We start from the raw sequence: 13,117 nt of genomic DNA, 5'->3' as shown, positions 1-13,117 counted from the left end.
CGTAACTATTGCAAAAACTAAGAAGATAAAAGGAGTAAGATAATTAAGTAGTCTACTAAGGTAAAGGAATTGTATGTATTTTTCTGTAAACTTATTTAAATATTAAAGTTCAAGTGTTTTTAGAAGATTGCATAGGATTTGGAATTAGGAAGCAGTATATTCAAGTTTCTGCTGTGTTATTTACTACTAAGTCTCTTTAACATTTTTTAGGCTGGGTTTTATCATTTGTAAAATAATAAGATTAATATACCTAACAAGTTGATAGGAAAATCAAATGAGACTATAATGGATATGGTAGCAGTTTACAAACTCTAAAGTGTTATCCAAATGTAAATCCCAACTATTTCAAAGAAACATAAACTCTAGTTTGCATGAGAAAGATATGAACTGAAGTATTACTAATAATTAATACAATGATGGATGTTAACTGGACTTCTGGACTTAGTATGGTGATCATTTTGCAATATATATAAATATCAAATCATTACATTATACACCTGAAATTCATGTTATGTGAATTATATCTCAATTTTTAAAAATGGCAAAAGTCTTAGATTATTATGGCTCTTGTTTTGTTTTATAAGCAAATGCCAGCATACAGAAAATCATTTCGAAAAAGCCATAATATTATTCTCGTTATAATCACAATAGACAGACGTTTTTTAATTGTAATATGACTGAATTTACCCCCACGTCTTAGAAAACTGACACAATAGAGAAAATTTTTAAAAGAACATGACCATTAAAATGTTATTGAGGGAAAACATAATTCGTTGTGATAATGACAAAACAAGTTGTTTCAGACTACCTTCTTCTAGTCTGGAAATTGTAAAAGTTGGACAAAACAGGTTTTTAAAAGATACCAGCATACACTGGACTTACAGGACTATGATATATGGAAGAAGGGAAGCCCAGCTAGGTAAGCTCTACATTTAAGGTGACTTTTTTTCTTCGGGCATTTGTCGAATCAGGGTACAGAGAAACAGGCAATCTTATTAGATTAAGGAAACAGAGGTCAGAGTTTAAGGATGCTACAAGAGGAAAAACTTGAGAGGCTAAATTCTGGTAAGAAGGGTGCTACAGAGAAGCAAGCCCAAAGATCTGTATGCAATTTCCCCGAGTCATCAGTTAACTTCTAAGTGGCATGTATGGGGTAAAACCCCAAGAAATCCAGTAAAGAAGAGCAGCTGAAAGGCTAATAAGCTGAGCAAGTACCAGAGGGTCAGAACAGCTACATGATGTGGAGAAGACAGAGGTTAGAGTCAAGTCTTGTCAAAGTAGAAGGGTTTTGGTAGGCACCCTATACCAAAATATGGACAATGGTGAAACAGAACAGCCCTAAGAAAGGCTAAAACCAGACCCTAACAGGATCAAGGTGACCTGACAGTATTCTATCTGCCTGCTAGAAAATTTAACTCTCTTTGGAAATAAAAAACATATTCCAGAGCCTCTATAATTTTTATTCACAATGTCCAGCATTATGAGGCATAACCAAAACCCAAGAAAAACAGTAAATGACTAAAAAAAAAGGCCTTGGGTGCCTGGGTGGCTCAGTCAGTTAAGTGTCTGACTCTTGATTTTGGTTCAGGTCATGGTGTCACCGTTCATGGGATTGAGCCCCATATTGGGCTCTGCACTGACAGTACAGAGCCACACTCTATTTCTCTCAAAATAAATAAATAAACTTAAAAAAAAAAAAAAAAAAAGGAGACCTATAGTGATTTCGACAGCGGAATCATGAACCAGAGATTAGGAGTAACCTATTTAAGAAAATAAAGGAAAAACATGGAGAACAACTTCACCAGAAACACAGAATTGGTTTTTAAAAAATAAAATAAAAATTCTAGAACTGAAAAATACATTAAGACTCCAAAATATGTTTTAAAAGCAGATTGGAAATAGCTTAAAACAGAATATTAATGAACTGTAAGACACTGGTAGAAAATACTCAGACTGAAGTACAGAAAGAAAAAAAAGATGGAAATAGAGAAAATGCATAAAAAGTACAAATGTCATATGAACAAATTCAAAAGGTCTGACAGCACAAAAGTTATAATGGGGAGGCAAATGGAATTACACTGTTGGAAGATTTTTATATTGTGTATAAGGTAGTAAATACTAATTCCAGGTAAACTTTATTAAATTAATTGAAAGTCTGGAGAATAGTATAAGTACCAATTCCAGATAAACTGGACTAAGTCAGGGAGGCATACTGGAGTCTCTACGGTAACTAGTAAAAGAATAATACAAAATTATAAAATTAAAAAGCTAATAGTGGAGCAAAAATTGATAATAAAAAAATACAAGTGCAGTGCCTAGCTAGCTCAGACAGTAGAGCACGTGCCTCTTGATCTCTAGTTCATGAGTTTAAACACCATGTTGGGAGTAGAGATTACTTTTAAAAAAAGAAAAGAAAAATGTGAGATTGTTCAATGTCACTAATCATCTGGAAAATGCGAGTCAAAACCACAGTGAGATACTTCATAACTTCTAGGATAGTTATTACATACATATAAAAAAAAAAACCCAAAAGATAATAACCATTGGTGAAGTTATGGAGAAACAGGAACCCTTATACACAGCTGGGAACGCAAAATGGTGCAATAAGGAAAACAGTATGGCAGTTTCTCAAAAAATTAAAAATAGAACTACTATATGATCCAGCAATCCCACTTCTGAGTATTTATCCACAATAATTGAAATCAGGATCTCAAAGAGATATTAGCACCCCATGTTCACAGCAGCACTATTCACAAAAGCCAAAGTAAGGAAACAATCAAAGTATTGAGCAATGCATGAATGTATAAAAATGTAGCATATACTCATAGTGAGTATTATTCAGCCTTAAAAAGGAATGAAATCCTACAATATGCAACAACATAGATGAACCTGCAAGACATTACCCTAAATGAAATAAGCCAGTCACAAAGGAACAAATATTGCATGATTCCACTTACATGAAGTATCTAAAATAGTAAAACTCATGGAAGCAAAGAATAGAATTCTGGTCAGCAGGGGCTGGAAGAAGAGGAAAGAAAGAACTGCTAACCGACCAAAATTTCAGTTATACTAAATGAGTAAACCCAAGATTAGCTGTATAACATTGTGCCTATAGATAACAATACTGTATTGTAGACTTAAAAATCTGTTAAGAAGGTAGATCTCATGTTAACTGTTCTTATCACACTAAAGTTAAAAAAAAAAAAAGAAGAAATGAAAAATACACAATTAATCCAAAAGGCAAAAAAAAAAAAAAAAAAATGGGGGAAAGGTTAGAGAAGCAAAGGAAAAAGAATAGATCACCTATTTATCCTATATGGTGTCAATTTGTTGTAAAGCTTGGGAAGTACAATTGGAGAAGCCAACTACAGTGGCTATCTGTTGTTTTGCTTGCTCTGTCTTTATTTCCCTTGTTTTTCCTTTGGAAATCCATCTCAATTTTCTTTTGGAAAATTATCTTTCCCCATTTTTAGTACATATAGTTTACATGAGGACTGTAAACCCCAACGTGGGGGTCTTGGTAACCCAAGACAGGCCAATGAGCCTCAATTTGGGAAATTTCATTGGAACTTTTGGGACAATGCAAAGTGAGGGATTGCTATAAGATTTATAAATCCTTCATTTGGGGGCCACCATGTGGAGAGTTGCTAAAGAATGAAGCCTTTATGGGAATGCAAGCTGGTGCAGCCACTCTGGAAAACAGTATGGAGGTTCCTCAAAAAACTAAAAATAGAACTACCCTATGACCCAGCAATTGCACTACTAGGAATTTATCCACGGGATACAGGTGTGCTGTTTCAAAACGACACATGCACCCCCATATTTATAGCAGCACTATCAACAATAGCCAAAGTATGGAAACAGCCCAAATATCCATTGATGGATAAATGGATAAAGAAAATGCGATATATATATACAATGGAGTATTACTCGGCAATCAAAAAGAATGAAATCTTGCCATTTGTAACTATGTGGATGGAACTGGAGGGTATTATGCTAAGTGAAATTAGTCAGTCAGAGAAAGACAAAAATCATGACTTCACTCATATGAGGACTTTAAGAGACAAAACAGAAGAACATAGGGGAAGGGAAACAAAAATTATATAAAAACAGGGAGGGGGACAAAACAGAAGAGACTCATAAATATGGAAAACAGGGTTACTGGAGGGGTTGTGGGGGGGGGTGGGCTAAATGGGTAAGGGGCATTAAGAAATCTACTCCTGAAATCATTGTTGTACTATATGCTAACTAATTTGGATGTAGATTTTAAAAAATAAAAAAAAAAAAAAAAAAAAAAAAAAAAAAAAAAAGAATGAAGCCTTCAGGGGAAAACAGACCTACTAGATGGAAAGAAGGACTGAATTCTAATACCATCATTTAACCATCTGATCCACCCCTGGAATTTTCAGTTATCCAAGCTAATACATTATTTTCTTGGCTTAAACTAGTTTGAAATAGGTTTCTGTCATCTGTAATCTCAGAGTTGTAAAGGGCACACCTAATATGTACCTAACGTCTAACAACTGCTTAGATGGAACATAAACACCATTTTTTTCCAGCTATAATATTATATAATTCACAGATATGAGGACTTGTCAAATCTCATCAAACATTCTCTGCCCAGGAACGCTGGTTAAATTCGGGACAGAGACTATTCTCCCAATGGAAGAGAAACTCTTTCAAAATATTCTGATATTGAGAAAAGTAGAATTTTCCAGTAATTCAATTAGATTTGGTCAATGCATTGGCTATGTGAAACGCAGTATTTCCTCCCAGTTAGGAAATTACGCTAGTATAAATTCTCTGCCTCTATCTTCTACCCTCTCTCTGCATACATGTATGGGTTTTATACATACATACATATATACATATATATACACACACACAACACATATTTTCACAACTCAAAAGCATTGTTTGGTCAGTGGTTATGTAGTTTTGAAAAGGTAATTTTGAGCTAAAAAAAGGCATTCCTATACAGATATGTTAAAACCAACTGATATTACACAAGTGCTTGAAAGAGATGAAAATTTTATATAAACACAAAATACATTTAACATACTGATTTTATGCTACAAATATCATCTTTGGCAAACAAGGAAAATTAGTTTTTTTAGATTTTGTAAAACAATTTTGAAAATCCAAATGATAATTAGAATTAAAACACTGGATGGTTTTTGAATGACTATTTCCTTAAATGATTACTTTAATATTTTTTAAAGTATTGATACTTCCATAGGAATAATTTAATTACTTATTAGGCATCATAATAATTTGTATTTGTAACTCTATCTCCAAAAAAGGATACAATTCAATCAACTACCTTCAATAGCAAGCACTTCATAAACATATTTAATAGTGATTTTTTTCTATGAATTTTTGATTTCTGTATAATCAAAGAAGTAGATCTATTTGAAAACTTTAATTTTATATAACCTATATAATTAAACTTTAGAGTACACCATTTTTGGTAATAAGTTTTCTTATTAGGTGAAAAATAAGAAAATAAGTTTCACATATTTGGTCAAAATGTGTCAACTTCCTTTAAATTATTATGCAAAATGACTCAAGTTAAAACCAAGATGAATTTTTTCAAGACTCAGTGGGATTAATAACATTTAACTACATTATTATACACTGAACTATAACAATGTTGTACAACTAAGTAAATCTATTTACTTGAATTAGGATGAAAAGTGGTATTTGTAAGAAGTATTCATTGACCTTTTCAGAATATCCAGATTCAAATTATACTCACTTTTGTCAGTTAATAAAACACAGCAGTTAGAAAGAATATGATGAAATAAAAAAATCCTAGTAACATGTTGAAATCAAAAAGTCCATGTTGAAATCAGAAATATTTGTGACCATATAGAAAAGCTCAAGGTGTTAAATGCAATTTAACATAACCTTACAGATTACAAATGGAGCACTTAGATATTAAAATGCATATAAGAAAAGAATAGAAACAATACCCTTTTTAGTTGTTGTTCTTTTAAGCTTCTCACTGTCCTTGCAGGCTCAGAAATGAAGTTTTTATAGTTTTCACATATATTGATCCGAGACTGGGCTACCTGCATTGTTCCCTCAAGAAAAGATTTCCAAACAGGATACATGCTCCTAAATTCAAAGAGGGACAGAAAAGTATTAGGCAGGGAAAAGGAAAAAAGTTGGCTAACCTTATGCTTACTGGCTAGCACTGTGAAACAGAATGGATGTTTTCTTTATAGTTGAAAGTGTATTTATAGTGGTTTATATATATATAGGTAGTAAAATTTTTATCATATAAAGGGAGAAACACAACATATACTTTATTCCTTTATATCTCTGCAATGACTATCTTGATTCATTAGCTATTCTTGGTAATGGAGTAAAGGATTGCAATTCCAGACAAAGCTAATGCTATAAAAATTAGTGAATTCAGACCATCCAGACCTTTCACTGTCTCAGGGTCATCATTATGGATATCAAGTTTCATTATTTCATTAAGATATTTTCCTAATTTTAGAGATGGGGTAACTGAGCAAGCCTTAGACAGATTTAGAAAAAATCACCCTAGAGCACAAAAGAGTGTGGTAGTACTGAGATATAGATGAAGGTTGAGTACCTCTAAAGTAGATTCTCTTTCAACTACATCATATTATTCTCTTACATAAATTGATATAGCTGGAAAAAAATCATAAACAATTGCTTACATACTTGAGAAGTCTATTTCTCTGACAAAAGAGTTCTATGGTAGCAATGTTCTACATCTGTTTCTGTGTTGTAACAATGCTTAGCCAGCATCCTATTGTGGCTTGGAATCATTCCAAGCAATTCCTATCACCTTTACTTGATAAATGTGCTCAGCAATCTCTTGGGAAATTCAAAGAATTATTCATCTTTTGCTTTTTGTAGCTAATGTCCTTTTCAAAGCTTCTCTTCTACTTTGCTAATTCCTTAGTCAGTTCTAGTATGCACCTGCACTAGCTAAACATATTTTATAACTTATCATAACAATGGAGGGTATTTTGTTTTTAAAAAATGAGATGCTTGGGGTGCCTGGGTGGCTCAGTCAGTTAAGCGGCCGACTTCAGCTCAGGTCACGATCTCGCGGTCCGTGAGTTCGAGCCCCGCGTCAGGCTCTGGGCTGATGGCTCAGAGCCTGGAGCCTGCTTCCAATTCTGTGTCTCCCTCTCTCTCTGCCCCTCCCCCGTTCATGCTCTGTCTCTCTCTGTCTCAAAAATAAATAAAACGTTAAAAAAAAAATTAAAAAAAAAAAAAATGAGATGCTTGCACTGATGGATTATAATATTCATCTCCTGGGGCGCCTGGGTGGCGCAGTCGGTTAAGCGTCCGACTTCAGCCAGGTCACGATCTCACGGTCTGTGAGTTCGAGCCCCGCGTCAGGCTCTGGGCTGATGGCTCGGAGCCTGGAGCCTGTTTCCGATTCTGTGTCTCCCTCTCTCTCTGCCCCTCCCCCGTTCATGCTCTGTCTCTCTCTGTCCCAAAAATAAAATAAAAAACGTTGAAAAAAAAAAATTAAAAAAAAAAAATAATATTCATCTCCTAAGATTTTCCTTCTTGTGCCACATGGATTTTCTACTATAGCAATGTATGATACCTTGTGCTACATAAATGCTGCTACTTAGAACTAAAAAAACCTTGGGGTGCCTGGGTGGCTCAGTTAGTTAAATGTCTGTCCAACTCTTGATTTTGGCTCAGGTCATGATCTCACATTCCCAAGATCGAGCCCCACACTGAGCGGAGAGAGAGCCTGCTTAGGATTCTCTCTCTCTCTCTCTCTCTCTCTCTCTCTCTCTGCCCCTCCCAGCCCATGTGCGTGCATGCTCTGTGTCTCATAAATAAATTAAACAATAAAAGAACTAAGAAACATTGTAACTATATTTTTCAAATAAGAAAATGATTAGTTTATATAGTGGATTAGGTTTTGTAATACATCAAATGAATTAGTTTAGATGGAAATATTCTTTTATTTAACCAGAAGTATATCACATTCCCTTTGGAAAAAAGATTCAGTGTATGGTGCCAGCAAAAGCTGTTAACACAAAAGCAAAATGAATATGAGATGATGGATGTTAACTAAACCTATTGTGGTAATCATTTCACAGTATATGTAAATCAAACCATCAAGCTGTATACCTTAAACTTACAGTGATATATGTCAATTATTTTTCAATAAAGCTGGGGAAAAAAAACCAGCAAAATTAAAGTTGCCCATAGCCTGCATGACAACTGATGGAACCTGGGATGTAAACTCACCACAGCCCCTCCTAAACAGTCCAAACTGTTCAGAGAATGCAGAGAGAAAAATTCAGTACTGTGCTTTGTAGTTATCAATTTGCACTTAAAATACATTTTAAAATCATAATTAAAATGAGAAAGAAGCACTATGAAATGTGACAGAAAGGAAGGAAAGAGAAAAGGAAGGGAGGGAGGGAGGGAGGGAAGGAGGGAGGGAGGGAGGAAGGAAGGAAGGAAGGAAGGAAGGAAGGAAGGAAAGGTGGGAGGGAGGAAGGGAGGGAGGATCCCTTCATCCAGGTTCTCCTCATAGGGAGCACTCTCTTCCCTTTCAGTCTTCACCTAGTTGACTGTTGTTCATCCCTCAAATCTCAGCTTAAATATAACTTCCTTAGAGAAGTCTTTCATGATCACCACCAACCCAACCCAGACTCCATCAAGTTCCTCTCTGTTATTCGTTACATGGCTCCAGCACTTTTCCTTCAATTATACATATTTTTATGTAATTGTTAGTCAATGTCTGTCACTCTCACTATAGTGAATATTTCATGAAGGTAGGGGTACATGTCTGTCTCACTATTGTATTCCTAGGGCCTAAACACATGGCCTAAGATTTAGAAAGGTTATGAAAATACATACTGCATGAAAAAAATGAATGGATATATATATTACGAAGACTATACAATAAAAAGAAAAATCCTTGTAAAGTTTAAAAAGAGGTCGTTGGAGAGTAGCAGATCTATAGCATGCAAACATATTCTATATAATGAGACACCATGACAAGAAAATAATTTAGTTACAAGTTAATCAGAAGACCTGGGTTCAAGTTCTAGTTCAACCAAAATAATCATATATAGCACACTTCACTATACTTTCATTTCCTCAACTGGCAAATGGAGAAAATAACAAAAATACCAGCACCATGTATCTCACAGGGTTATTTTATAACAGTAAATGCAAATGAAGTAAAAACCCTTGGCAGAGATTCTTTTAATGAATAAATAGTAACAGAAGCAGAACTGTAGTAGAAATGTTAGTGCTTGTTAACATAATAGTGATAGTTGCAATGGTAGTGGTATTTTTCATTAAACTGAGGAAAAATAATAATGGGTGTAGAGCGATTTTTACATATTTTTATTTCACTAGGCTCCATATATGTAATTTTGTGGCATAAGATACTAAGCATGTATGGTATTTTGCTATTCTGCACAGGTCATGAAATGAGGCTCAAAATTATGACAGAAAGGAAGGAAATTCTTTTAAGAAACTATCACATGCTAGATACTATATGTCATATATTTTTACATTTACATTATCATTTAATTCTCATGTGAACTTTGCAAAATAAGCATTATTCCCATTTTTCAGAAGAGAAAAGTAAGGCTCAGAAAGACTGCAGAATTTTCCTAAGGCTACTCACCTGGAAACAGGACTCCCATGGTCATAACCTAGACTTTGCCATTACCACTAACCAATCCCAAAGTAACCATCTAATCTCTGACCAACACCTGCTGTTTTCACTCATTCTCTTTAGGATTCTGACTCCAACAATTATTTAAACTCTACTGGAATCCACAATCCATTCTATCTTACCCCCCTTCCCGTCTCTTCCCTGTCTCATATTTCCCTTCTCAGCTCCTCATCCAGATGGTTTTATGCTCCACCATTATAACCACTCCCTATGTATATATACTTATTACCCTTGCCCCTTTCTCTTTCTATCATTCTAATCTAATTTCAACCCTGGGGGCACCTGGATGGCTCAGTCGTTAAGCATCCAACTTCGGCTCAGGTCATGATTTAGCAGTTTGGAAGTATGAGCCAGGCATTCGGATCTGCGCTAACAGATTCTCTCTCTCTGCCCCTCCCCCACTTGTGTGCACATGCACACTCTCTCTCTCTCAAAAATAAATAAACTTTAAAAATAAAATTTCAACCTTGGTTAAATCCAAAGTTCTGTTTACACTGTACCAGTCTCCATGTGGCAGAATGTTACTGGAAAAAACCATAATCATGCTGCCTGGTCTCAGTTTAAATTGATGTCTAATACATTCTAGTAACTCCTTAGTGCTACGCAGCAATTCTACTATATTCCCCTAAATCCTCTTATTCTCTCAATCTTCTACACAATTATTTCCCACTTTTTCCTCTCATCTCACACCTCTACTATGACCACACTTTCAGCTGATAATGAAGCTACCAGAAGACAATGCCTACATGTCTCACCACATTTACCAATCTCCCTACTTCTGCACCCATACACTCTGTCATCTTTCTTTTTACTTGGAAGAACTACCTGTGCTCTGAAGGCCAACCCTTCGTATTTACACTACAATCTATAACTTAAGAATAGCAATCCAGTAATTGTGCTTCTTCCTACAACATCAACTTTTCCCTCTCTATTGGATGGATCTCTAAATATGCTATAATGTCTCCCATCTAAACAACAACAACAAAAAACAAACAAACAAACAAACAGGGTCACCTGGGTGGCTCAGTCAGTTAAGCCTCTGACTTCAGCTCAGGTCATGATCTCACAGTTCATGAGTTCCAGCCCGCATCAGGCTCTGTGCTGACAGCTCAGAGCCTGGAGCCTGCTTCGGATTCTGTGTCTCCCTCTCTTTCTGCCCCTCCCCTGCTCACACTCTGTCTCTATCTCTCAGAAATAAACTTAAAAATTGAAAACAAAAATCCTCTATCAACCCTCCATTTCTCTCTAGCTACCACCCCAATGCCTGCTCCTTTTAACAACAAAACTCCTTGAGAAAACAGTCAGAAATTATTGTTTCTACTCCCTCTGATCCTGGACTTTCTTGATTTAACTTAAATAAGGCCTTAGCCTCCACCATTCTTCTGAAAGTGCTTTGCGAGGTCATCAAAAATCTCCTTATGGCTAACCCAATAGTCAATTCAAGCTTTGGTCCTATTATTCAATTTATCAGCATAATTTACCTAGTTTATTCTTGAAAAGCGTTCTTTCCTCAGCTTCTAAGACATCATTCTCTCTTGACCTACTCCTACTTCACTAGCCACTCTTTAATCTTCTTTGCTAGTTCCTCTTCATCTCACTGCTCTGTAAATGTTGGAGTGCCCCCAAAGTTAATCCCCAAGCTGCTTCTCTTCTCTAACTACACTTATTCTTCAAATATGAGTATCCAGGCTTTCGGTTTTAAATACTGTCAATATACTAACTATTCCTGAATTTTTGTTTCCAGCCCAGACAGCTTTCCTCTCCTCCATTGCCTATTTAACATATCCAACTTGGACGTTTAATAGGCGTTAAAACTATAATGTCCAAAACCAAATTCTTCATTTTCCTAAAATCTGTTCTGTCAATTGATTCCATCTCATTTATGGCTACTCAAACCAACACATAATGTTTAATTATTCATATGTTTTACTGTCTTGTTTTCTCTCACTAGAATGTAGGCTCCATGCAGCAGAAGCACTGTTTTATTCACTCTTATATTCTCAGCACCGAGAACAGGGTTTGGCATGCTATGTAAGGCACTCAATACATATTTAGTGGAGGAAAGAGAGGAGGGAATGATGAGGCCTAGATGTAATCCCAAATCTATCTAGCTCCCAAACCTCTCCTCTGCTCCTGACATAAAATTGCTCTGGGTCCCTCTAATAACGCTAGCAACAAGAGAAGGGTCTCTTCACTGTAATAAAGGTATCAAGCTTTGTGTATCCTAAGGCTTTTGTGTATGTCTAACATGATTTTGGTCTCATTTCTCTTGCACTATTATTTTCTTATCTTTTTTTTTTTAATAACTCACTGTTTTTTTTTAACTTATTTTGAGGGAGTGTGTGTGTACATGAGCAGGGAAAGGCCAGAGAGAGGGAGAGAGAATCCCAAATAGGCTCCATGCTGTCAGTGCAGAGCCCAATGCAGGGCTCAATCCCATGAACCTTGAGATGGTGACCTGAGCCGAAATTGAGTCAGATGCTTAACTGACAGAGCCACCCAAGCGCCCCAATGACTCAACTTTTAAATTAAAATGTATGTATTTCACAATTTCATATTCTAACTGAAAAACAAATGACACTTGCCATAATAATTAAGTTATAACTACTAAAATTCAAAAATGGTCATCCACCAAATACCATCTAAAATCATGCTGTGCTGTGAACTATCTTCCATATGGGTATTACAATGGAAAACAGAGAAAACTTTACCAGGAAGAATTATCATTAAGAAACAAACTTGGGGCGCCTGGGTGGCTCAGTTGGTTAAGTGTCTGACTGTTGATTTTGGCTCAGGTCATGATCCCAGGGTCGTGGGATGGAGCCCCGTGTTGGGCTCTGTGCTGGGTGTGGATCCTGCTTGGGATTCTCTCTCTCCCTCTGCCCCTCTCACCCCTGCTTGTGCACACTTTCTCTCTAAAATATTAAATAAATAAATAAACCAATTTATTCTGACTGTGATGATGGTCACACAAATCTACATATGTGATAAAACCCCACAGAATTTATGAGTGCATATAAGACATGCACAAAGGAGTGCATGTAAAACTGGTGAATTCTGAATTAGATTGGTGGGCTTTACCAATATAAGTTTCCTGGTTCTGATACATACTACAGTTATGTAAGGTATTACCATTGGGAGAACCGGGTGAAAAGTAGAACTCTTGGTATTAGTTTTTCCAACTGCACATTTCAAAATAAAAAGTAAAAAAATATATATATTAACAAAACTATACATCCTCCCTAGGACTAAAAATATAACAGTGTACATCAAGAAGACTCTAGAAAATGTGATACATAAGCTCAAAGTCTAAGATTCATTTATACAGTAACTGATGACAAGGAGAAAATACAGTGTTTAATAAGTAAGTGTTCATGTAGTACTGTTCTTGCTAGTAAGAAGGAA

At 35.6% G+C, this 13,117-nt stretch overlaps 1 protein-coding gene across 4 annotated transcripts in view; it reads right to left on the bottom strand.

The window, feature by feature from the left end:
- Positions 1-13,117, bottom strand: part of FCHSD2 (FCH and double SH3 domains 2) — a 303,773-nt gene that overhangs the window by 139,262 nt on the left and 151,394 nt on the right. For all 4 annotated transcript variants that reach the window (XM_042906961.1, XM_042906962.1, XM_042906960.1 and 1 more), the window contains one exon: positions 5,976-6,120. In XM_042906961.1, the coding sequence (XP_042762895.1) occupies positions 5,976-6,120 (145 nt within the window). The remainder of the gene's footprint in view (positions 1-5,975; positions 6,121-13,117) is intronic.

The sequence above is a fragment of the Panthera leo genome, chromosome D1 (genome assembly GCF_018350215.1).
Source record: "Panthera leo isolate Ple1 chromosome D1, P.leo_Ple1_pat1.1, whole genome shotgun sequence".
Taxonomy (NCBI): Eukaryota; Metazoa; Chordata; class Mammalia; order Carnivora; family Felidae; genus Panthera; species Panthera leo.
The sequence above is the reverse complement of the archived record's forward strand: the minus strand, read 5'-3'. Positions and strand labels throughout refer to the sequence as shown.